We start from the raw sequence: 21,891 nt of genomic DNA, 5'->3' as shown, positions 1-21,891 counted from the left end.
GGCGTATTTTCGAATAAAGTTTCGCTGTTCGCAATAATACGCCATGCCTTAAGTTCTTGTACAAAAGGTTGGTTGCATTTTTGCGTTGTAATAATTATTAACAGAATGCACTGTTAGACATGTACCTGGTTCCTTGGGTGGTCTTGTAGTTTCATCATCTTCTCCATGACGATCCTCTCAGTATGAGTGGTGACCAAACTAAGACTGTTACGTGACACCAACGTCAGGGTGTGGTAGCTCTGTGGGGGGTGGAAACAAAAATGTGGATGGGTCATATAATGGGTTAGTGTATACATAGTTGAATGTATTTATTGACAAACAATTTAAATTCTAGACATAAAATATTCACCTTTGAGGCCGATGAAGGGTCAGTGAGGATTGCATAGAGAAGAGCCATCATTGTCTCTTCATGATCCTGGGCACTGCGGCTACCCTGTTGGGACCACAAAGAAAATACATAATACAGTAAACTCTCGTTAATCCAGTCACCCTTGGGACAGGTCACAATAACGAGGTGGCTACATTTCAGAAAATAGCCGCAGCTAAATAGCAGATTCTGCTTCAAATCTAATGACTAATTTTGCGGTTTTGTCTCGAGATTAACCCAATTTTCATCTGCCAGACCACACCCAAAACGTATAAAAATCCTGGGGCAGCCACAACTAACCAGTATACGAAACAGCGAGTGGCCGCATTTCAAGGCAGGTTTTGTGCAGTATGATCAAGCTAGCAATGTGTGCCAAATGAAACAATCGTAATTCAGAGATCCGGATTAGCAAGAGTCTTCATGTACCGTATTGAATAAATCAGGCAATAGAATACTCTACTAACTAACAGATACTAATTCCTATATAGTTAATGCATTGATATTGTACATAATGCATGCAGAGGAGGTGGGACATGCATGTGTCATCAGTCACATGGCAAGGAACATGTGGCATCAGAGGAGGTACGACACTGGTGCCTCGATTAGGCTAATTGCCTCTGCAATAACGCTGAGCGTAGGCAGATAATCGAGGCGTGGTTACGCCCACGCCCATGCTCAATGTTATTGCAGAGGCAATTAGCCTGATCGAGGCACGCATGTCGTACCTTCTCTGGTGTGGCATACAATGTTTACGTTATAGGCTCTTGACCTTTAATCTTTCCTTACATTTCAGTGTAGCTATCAGAGGAGGTACGACAGGCACAGTGCAGCTCAAGCAATTAGCCTTTGATTGAGCAATAATTATCCGCCCACGTTGTATGTGTTTGCTGAGAGTATTAATCAAGGCTAATTACTTGAGCTGCACCGCGCCTATCGGACCTCCTCTGATAGCTATGGTGCCTGTGTAGATCTACTGCTGTGCTCTCTAGCAAGCTCACATCACTTTCTAGTAATCTCGAATACTGTGAAGTGCATGTTATGAAAGACAGTAACCAACCTGAGTTACCGTACTTCTTCTAAATAAGGCGCCTCTTTTTAATAATTACGATATGAGCAAGGGCCATAATTAGAGACAGAAAAATTTGATTTGGTCCAGGGAGGCGCGTATTTAGATGGGTGCCTTATAAATAGAGGTTATTTGAACAATCTTGGTATCCTCGATTCCAGGCCGTGTCTCATCATCCTCAAGCTTTCTGAAAAAAGATGTGATGTTAGCCTCCATTTACAACGCGCCACCAAAAAATAATCTCTCTAGCCACGTGGAGCTCTATATGGAGACTTTAAAATTACTTTTCAGTCTGGGTGGCGCCTTATTTAGAAGAAGTACGGTAATCCCCTAGACTGCTCTCCATTGTAGCCTATGTGTAGTGAAAACCACTAGGTTTGATGTAGTTGGGCGTAGCCCGCCCACCCTGGACGCGAACGTAGGGTTGGGTACCACTGCAATGTCAGGTTTGTTCCACCAGTATTTAACTTTAGGATGTGGCTAAGCATGAATATGATTAATTCTAAGTGGGCGGTAACCGCAAAGCTCAGTTAGCTACTGGAGTCACTTTGATCAAGTTTTTAATTACATTCTTGTTATATTTACATTCATTTTCCCATGTACATAATTATGTTCCTTGATAAGTACTTATAAGAATGAAAAATCATGCTGTAAAACTTGGAGACATAATAGTTTGGCTCTAGACCTTTCATACAATGGGTATATCGATAGGTATCAGGGTGAACTGATGAGATATTAATTCACTACTTACTTTTGTCACTGTGTTCAGTCGTTTAGAACACACAGAGAAGCTACAAAACTTTGCACCTTGCTACTTGTGTACAATATCTGTAGTGCAAAAAAACTCTTTCTCTAAATTTGAAGCTAAGTACTTTTTATATGGAATGTAAACGCGTAATTCCCACCACTTCCTGTCGTACCTCCTCTGAGACAAAACTATTCACATACAGATTCAATATTATTTGCTATGGTCGGCCTACTACTTCCGTCTAGGAATCCCCCCTCCTGCCCCACAGCCTGGTAGAACAGTTATAATCTACGTACCGTAGCTACGTTTAGCTTTAACTACTCAGACTCAGAAAACGTAAATTTAGATCTTGATCTACTAACTCAGCTCAGGCAAACCTTTGGGGAAGTCATGTCTACAGATCGCTCCTAACACAGCAGTTTCATACCTAATATAGGATAGATACACACAGTCTCTTAGATATACAAGAGAGCAGGATGTAATTGACAGCTACATGCCAGAGAGGAATATCTTGCTGCTCTAAACACATTCATCAAGGGAGTGATAGCGTGATCGAGAGCGTAACGCATCGTCAGCTTTGAAGTCACTGCAGCTACTCTAATGAAAAACATGTAAGTAGGTATAATTATTATGAAAATCCTGAGTGTTAAATAAATGCATGTACCTCTGTAGTGGGACGCTCTTGTGAGGTTACGTAACAGTCAACTTCCTAGAATGAAGGGGAAATCAAAGGTTCTGTGTCTTCACTTTCCTTAGGAGCATTGATACAGCGACAAAGACGAGAGTTTGCGTCTATTGACATAATCATTGGATCCAAAGCATCTGCCTAACAACACATAATCATAAAACACACCTATACCTTTGGAGAGGCAGGACATTCGTTGCTGGCACAAAAGACTGAAAGTCTACATGACTGCTTGAATAACGTACCTGTACAATGAATGTGCAACATGTTTGTGTACGCATGTATATACCATGTACATACATACACAACCCTCACAACTCTCATGCACCTATACTATGGAAAACTTGTCGTGAACTGAGAGTAGAAATCTTTATCCTGTATACATTATGCACTGTTTTAAAAACATGTAGCGTATCATTAATTCTACATACCTTTGGTTGCTTTTTTCCAGTTAATCGTATGAAGCTATAAATGCCGTAAAGTGAAGATTGACACTCGAGTACAGAGATTATGTATCACCTCCATTAGTAAACGCAACCGTGGGCTTAACTGGAGTAGCTGGCCAGAGTCCCAGACGAAACAGCTGTTCACTAACAGACATGCACGCACACAGTCTGAGTGTAATGTCATGATGCTGACCTGTACAACATAAGCTGTACGTATATTAAGCCTACAAACATACATACCTCTTAATGAGACAATAGTAATCTGTTGAAAGTGAGCAGTTTGGCAGCCATCACGTAGCAGAGGTAGAGTAACATATCTGTTCTGGAAGCTGTATGTGCATTGGAAAAGAAATTAAGATAGTATTCAACGGTGTGTCAGGCTTGGCCAAAACACCGATTGCTCACACCTGTTCCCTTCACTTTGGAATTGCCAACTTCTTACTAATGCTTCGTAAGTAGACTAGATTCTACGTCCAAGTTCGCGTGTACGTTTCATTAGTACGTTTGAGTTCATGTGTACATTTATTGATGTACATATACATGTAGCTGCTCGACAATTTTGTTACACTTGGCTTGCCATAAGCACGAACCAGAGCTCCTATTACTAAAACTAGACCTAACAATACAAGACAGAGGGCTAAGTCTAAGAAGAGTGCAAAGTCTAAGAAGAGTGCAACACCTAGATCTACCTCTATCTAAAGGCATGTTTTATGAAAATGCTGATTCAGCAAACATTAATGTTAGGCCCCACGGTGGCGGACCACCTCCTCTGAGCACGAACCTCCAGACTTCTCTGGTGAGCAGCAGATGCAGAGAAAAGTCTGGAGGTTCTAGGTGAGCAGCATGAGGTGCAATGTGACTATGACATACTGCTGAGTCTGCAGAACCTTAGATTGAATCCAGTAAACACGGAGCCTCCGTGTTTACTGGATTCGTCAGAGGTAAACCAAAACCAAAAAGAAAAAATGTAACTACATGGTGTATAATTTTTGATTATGACCTATACATGCGTGCTGCATGTATGTAATTATCAATTTGATATACTGTATGCATTTAAGGTTACTATTTTCACAGGTTGCGATTTCACTGTTTTAATAGCACTGAGTATTAAAATTAATTGTGAAATTAATGTTGATAAAATATATGATAAAAGAACACCAAAATTGTTTTTATAAATAGGAAATAATTATTATTATAGATTCTGTATAAAGAAAAATCGGATTAAATCAAATGCGAACCCGTATATTCCACTCTTGTTGAGCAATCGTTGAACTTCTTCATCTTCACCGTTGTCAGTACATATGTAGCATTCACAGAGCTGACGAGCATTGCCTAAAAACAGGGTACTTAATTGCCTAAAATAGAGGTTCAAATATGTCAGACACGGTGACTGACAGAGCACTCGGGCCAGATCATCAGCAACATTAAATTGTATATCACCTCTGATCCAGATTGCTATAAGAGGGTGACATTCTACTATCATTGCAATCGCACAAACTGCCAACAAATAATCATCAAAAATTCAGGAAACAATCACATCAGCCCAGAACCAACAACGGTATTTTAATAATGAAAAAAGTCATCGTTAGCACAAAAGTATGGTGAGCCTTTTGTTTCAAAATGGCAATACAAAATACCATGTGTTGGTGTCCTAAACTGGAAGGATAAATCGACTCGATGGGTTTTATCAACTCGATTTTATCGACTTCATCTGGTAGGTTGATGTCTTTTATCATAGCTATCTATGGTTTTATCAACTTGATTTTATCGACTTCATCTAGTAAGGATCGACTCGATGTGTTTATCAACTCGATTTATCGACTCGATTCCAGGTCGCTGGGGGAAAAGGCGAGTTCCGAGGGTGGCCTGATATGACCGTACTCTAGCAACGAAGGCGCTAGGCTCAGACAAGGCACTGAGACTCTTGAGGCCACAGGCACGCCTACAGCAGCTCAGAGTAGATCAGATGGGGACCTTCTGAGCCTGAGATCACACAGCAGCTACTTGCTATGTTTCATGAACTCAAGTAGACAAGCATTTAGTGATTTAATTACTGTGACCCAGTACAAGTAAGCTGCTGTGACCTTCTACAGGCGTGTCTGGAAGGTCAGCTACTCTGACCTGCTGTAGGCGTGCCTGTGGCCTCAAGAGTCTCAGTGCCTTGTCTGAGCCTAGCGCCTTCGTTGCAAGAGTACAGCCATAGATAGCAACCCAATTATTGACAATCACATCATATGTCACATCCTTGTCAATATTTTTCACTATTGAATAATGAAACAAATGGAGCGCCATAGTTTTACACTTGCATTTATAAAATGTATTAAGCTAACTGACATTCACAGTTGAACCTTCACAAATTATTGCTGCATTAATACGCTTGGGTACGTAGATCTAATGATGTGGCCACTTGACAAAGTAACAGCCAGAGATAAAAGTACAGTGAGTGCAATTCAAGAATATGAAGAACACTTTCAGCAAAATCTGCCTGTTTTAAACTATCCTTTTTTGGTCGAGCTGAAGATTTAAAAACGCTTGAAGAGCAAGTTGTAAATAACCCTGCACGCATCATCAACATAAATGGTCCGCCGGTATTTGGTAAATCGACAACAAAGTTGTTTTGCTTTTAAGAACGTCTTCATAACCTTGATTGGTATATAATACAATTTCCAGTGCTATAAAATAAACTTACCTCGATCTTCTGCAGTTTCTTGCTTAATAAAATTGTCCCAAAATTTGGCACAAGATTTTCTGCACTAACATCCACAACACCATTGCTTGGTGTCAGTTTGCAAATATATATATAGAAGGACGTGGACGCAGATCCTTGTCCCTCTGACTCGGGGAATAGCAGATAAGAAAAGGTTGCTTTGATAGCATCGATCAGGTTTCCATTCTCATCAGCAGGGTTAGTAGATTCTATAAACTTAATTGAGATAGCGAGGATCTCCTTGGATTTATCTACACAAGACTAAGATGGCTTATTTTATAGCACTGGAAATTGTATTATATACCAATCAAGGTTATGAAGACGTTCTTAAAAGCAAAACAACTTTGTGATAACCTATGAACTCGCTCCCCATCGCAAATGCTAACGCTATTGATAAACTATTCCCAACATCCTGTTCGACACGCAAAAGAAAGTTTAATCCTGTAGATGATTGTATTGTGGCTAGTAATAAAAAAAGCTGCTTTTCCAAAACGCAAAGGCAGCATTTGACTGTAATTGTATTAAAGGAAGTGCCAGCAACTAATGTATCTGAACTAATGTATCTAAACTCAAGTTTAGCTAACTTTTTTAATCAAACTAAAGAAGTAATAGAACAATCAGAACGACAGTATGGGGTGGCCAATATACGATACACTGAGTATATCCTCGAGAGATTTCACTAATGTATTTGCTTCAGCATGAAACAAGAGTTGAAGAGTACTGTTCTTCCTTAAGTGAACTTGTTGGATGTTTAAGGAAACTGTTTAACAAGTGGGAAGAGCATCAAGACATCCAGCAATCACACTCTACTTCCTTGTCACACCAAGCCCCTTTACAGTCACCAGTGGCAGTGGTCAGACGACCATGGTTTGAAATAACAAAGGATCAACTGTCATACTACTGTCACTATCTTTTAAGTGTACAGAAATTGCTGCTCTGCTTGGTGTTAGCAGGATGACAGTGTATAGGTGAATTAATTATAATGTACACGTGGTTGTGTAATGGTTGCCATGCATGTGAAAGTGTTGCTATAGGTATGGATCCTTACGTATTGATGTTTTTTTTTGTAGGAGACGGATTGAATATGGGCTCATTGAAGATCCATCTACTGAAGTAAATGATGTCGAACTTTTGTCTGCAATCAAACAGATAAGACAAGATTTACCATAATATTGTGTTGGAGTCCAAATGATGTGGGGTAGTTTAAGGAGCCATGGAAAAAGGTTACCCGGGAACGTGTACGACATGCGCTCCGATCAATAGATCCTATCAGTGCATCTAGAAGGTGGCCAGCACAGTTGACTAAAAGGAGACCATACTCTGTTCCTGGACCTGGCACATTAATTGGTACGTAGATTGTTAGGTTCATAAATTATTAATACTGTTTACAGTTTGTATTTTTTTGAAGAAGATTCCTGTCATGTATGTCTGTATTGGTTTTTATACAGATTCACATCATAAATTGATTCGCTGGAGATTAGTTACACATGGTGCAATCGATGACTACAGTCGTCTTGTACTCTACTTACATTATGCTTCCAACAACAACTGTGTATGACTAAATGCTGTACAAAGACACCATCTACCATCCCCGTGATCAAGGAATGGAAAACATTTTAGTTGCTCGATATAATTATGATAGAAGAACGAGGTGCGCAACGAAACAGCATGATTACCGGTTCAAGCACACATAACCAGAGAATAGAATGTTTGTGGAGGGCATGCACCAAGGTGTTACTTCAAATTGTTCTACTTCATGGAGCACCATGGTTTGCTTGATCCTCTGAATGATTGTTCTCATTACATTACGTCTACATTCCAGAGCTCTAGAACAACCATCCACAGCTGGCCATAAGTCTCCTCTTCAGCTTTTTACTTCTGGTATGTTACTCCTTCAAAATTCAGAGTTAGAGGCGTTTGACTTTTTAAGTTGAAACTACTTGAGCTTTTTTGCACATGCGCACACAATTATTAAGTGGAGCCCCCTCGTGTTGAATCGAATACAGAGGAGGTCCGACATGCGTGCACGAATCACTACAAGTTCAGTGCATTGATGTCATTGCGGTAACGTGATATGTCCAAGCCAAATGCACTAGCACTTGTAGTGATTCATGCACACATGTCGGACCTCCTCTGGGTTGAATAGAGAGATGGAGTCTTGTGTAGATAAATCCAAGGAGATCCTCGCTATCTTTAAAGATAGGAGAAGGCCAATTAAGTTTATAGAATCTACTAACCCTACTGATGAGTATGGAAACCTGACAAAGCAACCTTTTCTGATCTGCTATTCCGATCTGCGTCCACGTCCTTCTATTTGCAAACTGACACCAAGTTGTGGATGTTAGTGCAGAAAATCTTGTGCCAAATTTTGGGACAATTTTTATTAAGCAAGAAACTGCAGAAGAGGTAAGCTTATTTTATAGCACTGGAAATTGATACTTTACTTTACTATACCAATCAAGGTTATGAAGACGTCCTTAAAAGCAAAACAACTTTGTGATAACCTTCGAACTCGCTCCCCATCTAGATCTGAAGCAAATGCTAAAGCAAACTATTCCCAACATCCTGTTCGATAAGCAAAAGAAAGTTTAATCCTGTAGATGATTGTATTGTGGCTAGTAATAAAAAAAGCTGCTTTTCCAAAACGCAAAGGAGCATTTGACTGTAATTGTATTAAAGGAAGTGCCAGCAACTTTCCTAAAAGGTCCCTTGAGAAATAAATCGAGAAAGATGGGCCGTATAAAAGAGATAGGTTTTTCAAAAGTTGATTCTGAGGAAGAGGTGAACAGCGAAATAACATGCTTTCAAGGGCATTGAACTTAAGTCGTTTCAATTCCTACATGCTCAAAAGGCTGCCAATCAACAGCTAGATGGTCTAGGCGCCACAAAACTTGCTGGCTACGGGAGCTTATACATCCAAGAATTACCAGAAACGTTATCCTCTCCATTGAATGTTTTTCAATCAGTTTCTAATAAATTAATGAGCCTTATTGTCTTTTTCAGGACATGTATCAGTTTGTCCTAAGCAGCGATGTTGTTCCACCGTTCACTTTTTTGTCTCTGGTTCACCCTGTGATGTCCTTGCAAATATCAACGAATGAATCTGTCAAAGCCTTTTAAAATACCCTTGTGATGGTGACAAGTGTGGAAGGAAGTACGAGTGACATGTTAGACTTGTTGCAGGATCCGTACATGGTATGTGTGTGCTTTAATAATTATTTGTGGCTATTGTTTCGAAACATAATAATTCTGCAGACCAAACAAAGTGCATTTAAGTGTTACGAGATTACATTACTGCATTATTTGAACAGAAATGTAGGGACCTTGATGTTGCGTGTAACCTTGAGATGACTGCAACGTGTGACCTTGAGATGGATGACTATTATCATGTTCAACCTGTTATGGATGAAGGCAGGTCCATCATCACTCAAAGGATCAAGATTGTGGTTGACCAAAGATCTACTACTGCTACTGCTACTGCTTCTGCTACTCAGTATACTGCTACTGCTGCTGGGAAGTCAAGTGAAGGCTCTAAGCTAGGCACACTGAGGCTAGGTGGCCTGGAAAAATCGGTCTATTCTATTGCCTGTAAGGGCTGTACTTGATCTACTGTTGTAGATCTATACTGTTGTGTCATATTAATTTTGTCCTGGTTAAGACAGAGAGAGTGAGAGTGAGAACTACCGTGAGCGAGACCGTGCTGTGACTAGAGGGAGAGAGCTATTTTTATTTTATTTTTTATTTTGTTTTATTTTATTATTTGGCCTACTCAAAGAGTAGCAGCTCATACATAAAATTCTAAAGCCAAGCAAGCATGCCCACCAAACAAGGGTCAGGGTCAAAACCTCCTCCAAAGGAGAAAGCAAGCAAAAAGGCTAAGTCACTGACCAGTCAAAGACCAAAGACTCCATCTTCTGCGACGGCATGTGTGATGGCTAGATCCACAGATACTGTACCGGACTGTCTACTACAGCATTTCTTCACTTTCAAGCCTAAAGCGAGCCCTTTATCTGTAAGCTTCTCACTTAGGCGAAGCAGCTAACAAACATGATGCAAGTGATAAATGCCTTACAATCGGAAATTGCAGAACTGAAACACAACAACTTCTTGGCCCCTGCCATTGTGCTACAAACTCAGGTCTAGCACAGAAGACCGCAAATTTAACATTGTGGTCTACGGTTTAGAAACGAAAGGCTAAACAAGGACACTGAGTCCGCAGTCATAGCCCTAAAACCAACAAACTCAAATGTGAGTGATAATTCCATCAAAGACTGCATAAGGCTGGGAAAGTACGACACCAAACAATCCAGACCTAGACCCCTATTAGTAAAAATGTCGAATGCCAGAGACCCACTACTGATCTTGACAAACAGGTTCAAGCTCGCAGCAACTCAAGACATAATAATTATTATCTGATATGACCAAAGATGAGCGATCAATAGAATCAATTTTACTTAAAGAACGCAGAAGGTTGATAAACCTTGGTACTGACAGCAGAACAATTAAGATCCGTGGCAAAAGTCTACTTATCAGACAAAAGACACGGTTACGTAGAAAACATGGAATTTCACATCACAATCGAACCCTCACTTGAAAACAATCAGCCCATACAGCCCATACAACCTGACCCAGAGGACGACCAACCCTCCGAGCCAGATCCAAACTGACTAGCCTCAGACCAAAGGCACATCTCAATTGGCGTTGATCAGTTCACTATTATTTATTACAATTGCCGAAGCCTTCTGCCAAAAGAGTGTCCGGGGTAATTAGAAGTGTCCGATAAATTAGAAGATATACGGTACTAAAAGAAATGTGATGTACAGCAGCAGAACAGTTAACTGTTTCTCTCTGGTCCCCTACAAATGTAGAACATCGTTGTACAAATTCTCCTTTTTTCCTCATGCAATCGCAGTATGGAATAAGCTGGTTAGCCGTAAGGAATTTGCTCTAGTAGACTGTGCTAGTATATGTTCATTTAAGTCATATTTGTATTCTCACTTAGTTGACTATTAAAACGTATGGGTTTTAATGTTTATATTATAGGACACACTTCACCCTAGCTTTATAGCTATTTGTAAAGGTTGGTACATGACTGCCATTTATTTTAATCCAAATATAGCTTTTAGAGCAACCATAACAATAGCCCATGCGTTTTTGGTTTGATGTGGTACAGAAAAAAGATTTTATAAGTACAAACCGTGTGATTAGTTATTATAGTGTGCATGTGATTAATTTAGCTTCGCGAATTCGTTGATGCTTATAGTTAGCTAGCTAGCTTTCATAAGAGCCTAATAAATAATTCCAGCCCGCATTCTGTTACAGCAGGAATTATAGTTTGTGTCCTAAGTAGAAGTTATGTAATGGGTAATACCATTTATTTATTTGTTTTAGACGCGAGAGAACGAAAACAGTACATGAGTGTGAATGCTGAGCCTGGTTGCATTGAACACCTTATTGAACATACCAATGTATATGAAGATGTGATTGACTTGTATCGCGAAGGAGATATTGTCGGCGAGTATCCAATCTTTATTTCATTTCGAGGAGAATTGGGAGTTGACGATGGAGGAGTGCAGAGAGATATGTTTTCAGCTTTCTGGGAACAAGCATTTGACAAGTTATTTGAAGGAATAACTATTTTGATACCTATGCTACATCCTCAATCAGACTTGACTTCCGATCATTGGCTACATAATTATTGTCTCATGGGTACTTAGTTGCAGGCATACTTCCCATTCGCATTGCTTTGCCAACCCTAGCTGCCATGCCGTGTGTATATCTCTTCCACCAAATGCTCTTTTGGATTCTTTTTTGGATTACATCACCCCTTTTGAACGTGATACTCTCAAACGTGCCCTACTTCAATCAAAGTGTTAAGTATTTTCTTCTGAATTACAAGATGAGTTAACAAGTATACCCTTGCCCAATTTGGCTGTCGTGTGCTGCCAACTCCTTCGACTGCAATCCAGCAAGTTGCTCGATATGAGTTCCTGACAAAGCCAGCAGCAGCGATTGCACTGATAAATACGGGTATACCAAACGCCTTTTGGAGTGCAAAATCACACCATGTATCAGCGATTGTCAGTATCTGTAATTAAGGTGAATTCTCTCTTCACTTTTCCTGAGTTTTTATCGCGACAGGAATCTAGAGTGTGTGGATATCTCTACGTGCCTTAATTGGGCACTATGCAGCCAAATGAATTGGGTCTCTTCCTACGATTTGTTACTGGGAAGCTGTGTGTGCATTGCAAAAGAAGTTAAGATAGTATTCAACGGTGTGTCAGGCTTGGCCAGAACACCGATTGCTCACACCTGTTCCCTTCACTTTGGAATTGCCAATTTCTTACTCAAACTTCACTGACTTCAGGAATGACTTCGTAAGTATATCTTAGCTCGTACAAACGAAGAATTTGATGCCGTACGAATCAGCGTTTATTGACATGCACTGAACTTGAATTAAACTGCCCATTAAGTCTTCATTTTTGTATTGTTGTGGTGCCATGAGATATTATACGACAATTTTTGTATTAACAGTAAATACCGGTAATTATTTAAGCAGGAGAACATAATCTTTGTGCTTGTAATAACACGTATAGCTGGCAAGCCAAGTGTAACAAGATCGTTATTGGCCATGCCATACTGTCGTTTTGATTGTAGTTGGACCAGCTAAACTTTCAGCATCCATTTTTTCCAGTCACGTGAGTTTGTGTGTAAGATGATATTCACAAGTACGTCTAAATTCGCTTGTACGTTTCATATGTACGTCCCTAATTCGCATGTACAGTTCATTAGTAGGTACCTAGGCTACGTCAGGAGTTTGCGTGTACGTTTCATTAGTACGTTCGAATTCATGTGTACGTTTTAAGAGGTACATGTAGCTGCTCGACAATTTTGTTACACTTGGCTTGCCATAAGCACAAACCTCCAGACTTTCCTCTGGTGAGGTGCATGTGACTATGACATACTGCTGAATCTGCAGTACCTATTTCAGGGATAATTGTCGTATTTAATTTTGTCATAATTATAAGAAACGTCACATATGAGTGAGACAGTGTCACTGCCAGTCTGAGAGCTTTGAAGTCTTGATCTCTATTGCGACAATTTTTCCACACCAGGGAACTCCAGGCACGAGGGTCGCTGAGGAGAGAGTAGAGCCTTGTGCAGGAGATATAGCTTGTCATAGGCTGGCAGGCAGTCAGTGATCTTGAGCAGTACTTCAGTAGGAAATGAGAGAAGTGAGAACTTCCAAAATTTAACCAAGATGCACGTGGAGGCTGGACAACATCACGTGCGCAATTTAGAGGTAAAAAATTTGCCCTCATATGGAATATGCGTCAGCTGTGTGGGATCTGTATTTTTTTTCCATGGGGGGAAGAAGCCCCTTAAATAATTATACATGTGCGTTAGAGATATAAAAAATAAATAAAATGAAAGGAATGAAATTATGGTGTTAACAGTTCAGTTTATGGCCATCTCGGCTGTGTGACCAGGTCAATAGAAGGTGGAGCTTTGGAAGCGTGTCCGATACTTGAACGAGTACCTCTAATGCATTGAATAGCTGATCGGAGAAGAAAGAAGGTAAGGTGGCAGCGGAGCCAGGCCAGGGTGGTTGAGTATGATTGCTCCCATTTGTCGGCAAGACACGCGGATAACCTTTTTAAAAGTAGTGGCTTCCATCCAAGCCTCCAGTGGCAGACAAAAGAGCATACTGCTGTGCAATAGACATAACAATAAACGCCCATTTCGAATAAGCGCCCATCTCGTTTAAACGCCCCTTTACAGACTTCGATATGAAATAAACGCCCGGGTGTTTAATCAAGGTATTTTAATCGGCGTGGATTCGAGGCTAGATCCGTACCTAAGGAAAGACATCAAACTAATTAAGGATGTTCAAAAATTTGCCCTGAAAGTATGTACCAAAAATTGGGGCACCAGCTATAATTTCTTCCTATCGAGCTGCAATCTCAATACAATGGCTGATCGCAGAAACACGTCAAGATTATGCATACTATTTAAGATTGTCACCGGAAACATGACATACTCCAACGCAAAAATCGTCACTACCAGTCGAGGTGTGGGAACACCTCACAGTTTACTGTTAGCTTTGCCAGGACCAAAGGTTTTGGACACTCGTTTTTTCCTAGACGCTCTCTAGATGGAACGCATTGAAGTTTGACACTCGTGGTTTATCATTTGATCGATTAATTCAAAGGGCAACTGAATGGAGATGCAACAAATGAGGACTAATTACTGCTAATTACTCTTTTCGTTTGTATAATGTACATATGTAGTTCATAGACTAGGTTACAGATTAATATTAGCTCTATATAGCTATTTTCTGTGTACCTTTGCCCTAATGTGCATAAACTTGAAAAAACAAAAAAACAACGAAAAAAAAACACGCGCATTAGGTTGGAGGAAATAAAAGAAAGTGTAAGTGCTATGTTATATTACCGCAAACTTCTCATCGTAATCACTTGTCATTCAATATATCAAGCATCGAGTCACTCTGTTTGCAAGAAAGTGTACATTTGAAATTACATTGATCTCTGAATTGTGTCCAAACTCACATGCTTAGACATCTACGGCTGCAAAAATGCTTTGACAAAGGTCTATGTGATCTCAGATCAAATTATATGGGTTTGACTGCTCTAAACATTTCTGGTATTGAAAACATCGAGAGCGTTTTTTTCTCTGTGGAATGTGCTGAAAAAACTTCGATACCTCGCAGCGGGACATTCATGTATTTACGAAAACTCAACATTAGTATCGAGCTATGAAAATATTCCTGTGGCACGTATGAACTTATCCGCCATTGATATTTTGATTGCTAACACAAGTATCAAAAAATTTCCTGCTTACCATTTGGAAAGAAACCCTAGATAAATTCCATTCCATTGTTAAAACATCTAAATATTTCTCTCAAATATCTGTTGTTCATCCTAGATTTAACGAAGATCCTCCCAAAATCATCTACGCTGACTCAACTTTTTATCGATGTGAAGCTCAACAGTGGGCATGTTTCACTTCCAAGTGTACAGTGTTTACCATTATTAGAAAAAATTTGGATAAATTACCAAAATCTTCAGTTCAATAATGAATTTTCGTCTTCCTTGCATGTGAGATCGTCACTGAACGATATATAGAGTAGATGCTGGTATAATGGGACGGTGGGTATTATGAGACACTTTATTCAAAACTGATCATTACCTGCTCATAGGTTACAACTACATGCCAACTGCTGGTGCATACATTTTACCGGATGGAATAGGCTGCTAGCTTGAACTTTACTATTGGGAGGGGCTAGTTTTTACTTGGAACGTGAGCCTGGTTATTAGACCACGTGGAATCATATCTGAATTGCATGAAGCTAGCTGTGGACGTACGTGTGGATATTATATATGGTAAGCATGCTATGAGCATTGCAGATACAATAATAATTAAAAGAGAGCACAGTGTTAACACTTGATTGTAAGTAATTTTGAATATTATATCTTAGATGGCAGCTAAACGCAAGCAGTGGAGTAGAGTAAGCATGGAAACTGCTGTGTCTCAAGTACAAAATGTTGCTAAGAGAAGCATTGAGATTGTACAATGTTCCCCTGGAGACGCTTAGGAGAAGGGTCAATGGAAGTGTAGCAATTGATTGTCGACCTGGGCCGAAAACTGTGTTAACTGAGGACGAAGAGACAAAACTGGCCGAATACTTGCTTAAGATGTGTGAAATGGGGTTTGGAATAACCCGTGAAGGTGTAATGGGTTTGGCGTACTCTATTGTTGAGAAAAGCCAGCGGTCACACCCTTTCCAAAATGGAAGTGCCGGAAGAGCTTGGTTCGAGGGGTTTATGAGACGAAGGCCCACTCTAACAGTTAGATCTCTAACAAAGAAACTACTAACGACTTCTTTGGAAAACTAGGGTCTCTTTATGGAAAGCTTAAATCTGGTATCAAAGCCTATGCAAATAATTGTGATGAAACCGGAGTATTGTTTTTAAGCCACATAGAGTCATTGCGGAATTGGGTAGGAGACATGTGTATGCTGTTTCTTCTGCTGAAAGAGGGAAGACACACACTATTCTCTCTTGTGTCTCAGCAACAGGATTTGTAGTGCCACGAAAAACATGTGTGCCTGATAAACTAAAAGAAGGAGCATTCTCTAACACCCTGTTTAAAAGCAGTGAGAGCGGCTGGGTCAATTCCGTACTATTTTGTGAATGGTTTGAATTTTTTGTAAGTAGCATACCTCCAATTCGTCCGGTTTTGCTAATACAAGATGGCCATAGCTCTCATGTTTCCATTGAATTGATTGAGATGGCCCGTGCAAATGGAGTGTGCCTGCTATGTTTGCCAGCTCATACCTCGCACATTCTCCAGCCTCTAGATGTTGGGGTTTTCAAATCGTTTAAATCAAGTTTCAATAAGGCTTGTGGTAACTACATGAAGCAAAATCCTGAAAGAGTTATCACTACTGATATTCTGGCCTCGATGGTGGGAGAAGCATATACAACTAGTTTCACTCCATTGAGCGGCTTTAAAAAGACAGGGATTTATCCCTTTAATCCAAGCTCTGTGGATGATAGGCAACTGGCACCATCTATTGCCCTCTCGAGAAAAGCTGACGGCCTACCCCTTCAAAAGGAAGACGATAATGAACAGCTGATGCTTTTTTCTCCGAAAAGAAAAGTGCTTTGCACGACGATTTGAAGAAGGTTATGACATTTAAGACACGGAGTACATTGCGTGGATTAAAATTAATCACCCAGAACGCTGCTTAAGTAATGTCAGTAGCTCAAGTATGCCTGCTGCTTCAACCAACAGTAGTGGGACGTGTACAACTAATTCCAAATCCCCCAACTCTGAAGCTAAAGCATCTTGCAATGACCTCAGTGACATTCTTTCCCTGCCCAAACCTAAGGAGACATCAGGGCGGAGAAGAAAGACTGGCATCAATAAAATAAAAACTGTTTGTATCACAGATGATGCTGTGTTTGATGGTCTAAATGCTGCCCACAAAGAGAAAAAAGAAAATAAACTGGAAAAGCTTGAAAGAAAACGACTCCGTGAGAAGAAAATAGCCGAAAAAAAAAAAGACTAAAAAAGGAACAAAAAGCCAAACAAACAAAACATCGGGGCAAAGGTGTAGAAAGCCTTGTGGAAGGACTCACTCTAGACAGAGATGCAACTAGAGAAGATGCTGCTGAACATGATACAGAATATACAGAAGACACAAGAGATGATGCAATTTGTCCAACGTGTGGTAAAGTATATTCTGAGGATTCAGATTTATGGGTCTGTTGTGACGAATGTGTACGTTGGTATGACTTTAACCCTTTCCCGGCTTTAGCCGTCATATGACGGCAGCGGTAGTGATAATTTTCAAAAAATCGTTGTGGGCGCTGTGTTGGAGCTATGCACACGCTGTAGGTACCAGCACATGCGCATTGGGCTGCTCTTTCACATGGTATCTTTAATATCTTGCCTCGAGGTACGCTTTGTGCAGTACTGTCGAAAGAAAAGTGACCGTTTGATAATGGCTACAAGATCTTCATAGTACAACCTCAGCGAGGTTCTAGGGCAGCTAGACAGTGAGAATAACGATACTTATGGCCTTGTTGAGTAAGAGGACAGTGACTGGGATCATACCAAGAGAGGAAACTACTTCTCAGAGGTCAAGCTATAAACATAGAGCCTGAAGAGCCGGAGGAAGAAGCTCCTGAGCATGAACCAAAGTCCTGGACCTTGTAAGTAACTATGGAGTATCATATGTAGTCTGGATAGCTTCAGTATGGTATGCTTAGTCTAGTTAGTACACAAGTGGACATCATGAGCCACCATTGAACTTGTAAACCTGTGTGTAGGTGAAGAAAACATTTCCCGGGAAAAGAGCGTCTGCCGATACGACCTCGCAGAGAAGTTTCTGCTGATCCTGATTGAACCATGTCACCGTGAGAACATTGAGAACACTTACTTAGTGTTTTTAGTTACTTCATGCCTTCATACAATATTCTTTATGTTCATAATTGTGAAATGTGTAAAAAATCGTTAATTAGTGGGGGGTGGTCAGTTGCTAGGTAACGATGATGATGTCATGGTACCCCCAGGATCTGGGCTACCTGTAGGAAATAGTTGCAAGTGATTTCAATGCATTGTTCATGAGATATGTATTTTTAAAGAAAAATATGTATTTATTCTGTATTTTGTTTTTTTAATTAAAGCCGGGAAAGGGTTAAATGCACGAAGTTGAGAAGCAGGAGTCGTCTCCCGAACAGTTATGTTTGTGATTTATGTAAATAACTAAAATAATGTTCGTCCCTTAATTAGAACGTCTATCCCTAAATGCCCACTGATGGCACTATTCATATTTGTACAAATTGTGTGTAAAGTAATAGATTATCTCTGTTATGGATTTTGATATGTATACATCATTTTTGTGCTGAAAATTTTAGGTGAAAGCAACTAAGTATAGCGGAGTTATTGCAATTTGTAATTTCCTGTCTCATAACTGCCGCGGTTACTCTACTTCAGTAATACAAAGAAGGAATTATTTTGAGTATTTTGCTCTTCTACCATGTAGCTAATCAATAACCGGACGGCTCCAAAAATCGGACAGCCAAACAGGGACTTGCAGGGGATTAACTACAGTAGACTCTCGTTAATCCGGTCACCCTTGGGACCATGCAGCTTGGCCAGAATAGCGAGGTGGCTGTATCTCAGGAAATAGCCACGGATTAAAAACGACCTTACCTCGAATCTAATGACTACTTTTGCGGTTCTTGTCTCGAGGATAATGAAGGATAATGAATCATTTTGTTCTCTATTTAAGTGTAATCCGATTTTATTTGCTAAACCACACCCAAAACGTCATATCCGGCCGTAATATACCGTATATCTTTTAATTTATCGGACAGCAAAAAATAATTATTTTGGAAATTGTCCCAGTGTTGTCCGGATAACAAATGTAATATTAAAGCACTGGAGTATTAGAACAACGAAAATTTCCCAAAAGAGTGTCCGGGGTAATTAGAAGTGTCCGATAAATTAGAAGATATACGGTAAGTATAAAATTACATTGAAAACCTTGTTTGGGACAGCCAGCACTGGCCAGTAAACGGAATAGCGAGTGGCCGTACTTCAGGGTGAGTGTTGTGCAGTAAACATATAGCTAGCATTCCGTGCCAAGTCAAATGGCCGGTATATCGAGGTGGCCGTACTTCAGAGAGCCGGAATAGCGAGAGTCTACTGTACTCTGCTATTGTGTATCAGTACAGTATGAAGGCCTATCCTTACTCTCTTTAACACACCAAATCTAAGCATTCAATACCCCATGGGAGCGGAGTTATGCTCATGAATAGGGCAGTGACCAGATTTCCGGAAGATCGGCCAAAGACCCTGTATTGTTGTACAGTCACCATTTCTAAGACACGATAGCAGCTGCTAGCTAACTAACAATATCTATAAGTACTTTGGTCCTTCTAGTGTAACTACAGCTAGTAGTTAATTAACGCCTCACTTCTCTAAGGTAAGCTGTGATAGATCAAGATGATATAAACGCAACTCATGGGTTGGAAAATCGGCCACGCCCACTATTGACAATTGCTATTACATACGTGGAAGAAGAGATCAGTTGAGAGCAAGAACCGTAAGATCAAGAGGCCAGCCGTACCCGTACCACGTAAGTGCTTCAGCTAGTCTCTTACACATTAAATAACACTATCCTCTCAACTATAAATTGTTTAATATCTTACTTGACGCAGGTTTTGCCATTAGTTATCAATTTGAAAATGGCCGCTATGAACATGATTTCTTTAAAAGACCGGACATTCACGTCTACTGTATGCCCTAAGGTCCCTGATAGTTGTGATAGAGCACCTAATTACAAACAGTATGATAATAAACGATTGAAGCAAGCATACGACGCGGTTAAAGAAAATCGAATGTCTGTACGGAAAGCTGCTTTATCATATAATGTTCCAAAATCGACTCTCAGTGATAGAGTGTCAGAAAGAATACCTTTTGGATCACACAGCGGTCCATCACGCTATCTGTCTGATGAAGAAGAAACACAATTGGTTCATATTTTATGCAATGCAGCAAGTTTAGGTTATGCCAGAACCAAGAAAGAAGTGTTAGTCATTGTGGAGGAGTTGGTTTCGGCAAAAGGCCGGCAGGCCGTACATGTATCAAATGATTGGTGGGAATCTTTCCGCAGAAGACATCCGATTCTTTCCTTAAGGGGCGCAGAAAAGCTTTTGTATGCACGACTAGTGGCTACTAATCCTCATACTCTGTGATCACTTGGCCAGGGTTTTCCCTCATAAACACTTGGCACGCTTGGTTCCAGTAGACTTTGAGGGGTCGAGTGGCTGCAACAAATGTGTCGTATTTGGTGGGAGGCAGAACACTATCACCTGCTCGTGTGCAGCCTTTGTAATGAATCCTGGATGGTAATGAGTCGAATGGCCATCAAGTAGTAATAAGGGTGGCCTTAGTGGAGGTACGTGTACTAGAAAGTGTTGTGTAAACCAATTATCGAAAATTTCATGATCCATCCATCCACTATCACTCAGAGCATAGGACGTTCCAGGTACTTCTCCTTCTTACTAATGCAGCGTTCAGATTATTCCGTCGGAAGATAACTTGTGGAGGTAGAACATTTCCGGAGGCACTGCAGCAAGCCAGCACAGTTATATTCTTTTTGCAACCAGTGGTCACTGACCGTGGGTGCTTTTGACCCTTGATACCGATGACGCGTGGAGGAGTGTGTTCAAGGGGAAGTCCTGTCTTGTCGCAATTATATATTCTACTAGGAGAAGAGAACAAATCATATTCTGAAAGAGTCTGCTCTAACAGATCAAAATAGCTGCTGATAATGCTTTCATGAAAGTATTCAGCAAAGCTTGGTATCGTGCCATGACAATTCCAAACGCGATGTTTGCACGCGATGTCTGCATTTTCTACCACAGGAATTTATCCCTTCTATGTAGTTTAAGCGTAGGTTAAACGTAGTTAAGGTTTTAGAGCAATCCATAGCAAATGCACTTCCTGTGGCTTTGCGGGGGCGTGGTGTGTTGGAAGCCATACCTAGTTCTGGGCATGCTCAGTTCAGAAGTAGCCACATGCTTCAAGAGTTCTGTGTAGCAGAACAGCTTCACTACAATCCTGATGGCTACCCCCCCTAGACTCGAGACCAGCCGTTCGTTATCTGAAAGAACGCCTGGTCAAGTTCCAATGTAGCACTCGTCCAGCGGTCCAGGAATTTCTTGGACCGGTAATTGCCCGCACAAGGTCCGCCCAAGGTGTATTACCCATGAATATCATTATGATGCTATAAAACGCTGACTCAGCTGGACGAGTGCTATATTGGAACTTGACCAGGCGTTCTTTCAGATAACGAACGGCTGGTCTCGAGGCTATACCCCCCAGATTTCAATGAAGCCCAATTAGAATGGCTCAGGGCCCATCGCCAGGACTCGAGCCCACTCCACCAGCACGGATCGTGGAACCACCTCCTCCCCCCGGAGGTAAGTAAGAAAAATTACACGGGTATGAAAAGGCCATACTCAACGGTACCCGGCGACCTATTCAGGCCAGCCCAGCGACCAAAAATTAGATAGGTACCCGGCAAAAGTAGATAGGACTCACGGTGACCTGTTCAGGTGAGCCCAGCGACCAAAAGTAGATAGGACTCAATGGCACCCGGCGACCTGTTCAGGTGAGCCCAGCGACCTAAAGTAGATAGGACCTGGTCAGGTGAGCCCAGCGACCAAAAATTGGTAAGTACCCGGCGACCCATTCAGGTCAGCCCAGCGACAAAAATATGGTACCCGGTGACCCCAACGGTATAGTCGTACCTATACCGAGGCTCATGCAAA

General features: G+C 40.8%; 2 protein-coding genes across 11 annotated transcripts in view; one reads left to right on the top strand and one right to left on the bottom strand.

The window, feature by feature from the left end:
• LOC135347803 (uncharacterized) overlaps positions 1-21,891 on the top strand; it is a gene marked incomplete in the record, with an annotated part of 825,189 nt that overhangs the window by 525,252 nt on the left and 278,046 nt on the right.
• LOC135347968 (uncharacterized) overlaps positions 1-21,891 on the bottom strand; it is a 45,662-nt gene that overhangs the window by 16,256 nt on the left and 7,515 nt on the right. For 2 of the 10 annotated variants that reach the window (XM_064546134.1, XM_064546133.1), the window contains exons 3-10: positions 7,068-7,154; positions 3,553-3,641; positions 3,386-3,456; positions 3,298-3,331; positions 3,041-3,111; positions 2,846-2,890; positions 350-433; positions 126-239 (exon numbers count right to left, since the gene is read on the bottom strand). In XM_064546134.1, the coding sequence (XP_064402204.1) occupies positions 126-239; positions 350-433; positions 2,846-2,890; positions 3,041-3,111; positions 3,298-3,331; positions 3,386-3,456; positions 3,553-3,641; positions 7,068-7,154 (595 nt within the window). Of the gene's footprint in view, positions 1-125; positions 240-349; positions 2,779-2,845; positions 3,112-3,194; positions 3,242-3,297; positions 3,506-3,552; positions 3,642-7,067; positions 7,155-21,891 lie in introns of those variants that run through there. The other 8 variants (XM_064546135.1, XR_010398573.1, XR_010398574.1 and 5 more) reach the window with 8 other exon arrangements.

This window comes from Halichondria panicea, chromosome 14 (assembly GCF_963675165.1).
Source record: "Halichondria panicea chromosome 14, odHalPani1.1, whole genome shotgun sequence".
NCBI lineage: Eukaryota > Metazoa > Porifera > Demospongiae > Suberitida > Halichondriidae > Halichondria > Halichondria panicea.
Note: the sequence above shows the minus strand (reverse complement) of the source record. Positions and strands in the feature narration are given on the sequence as shown.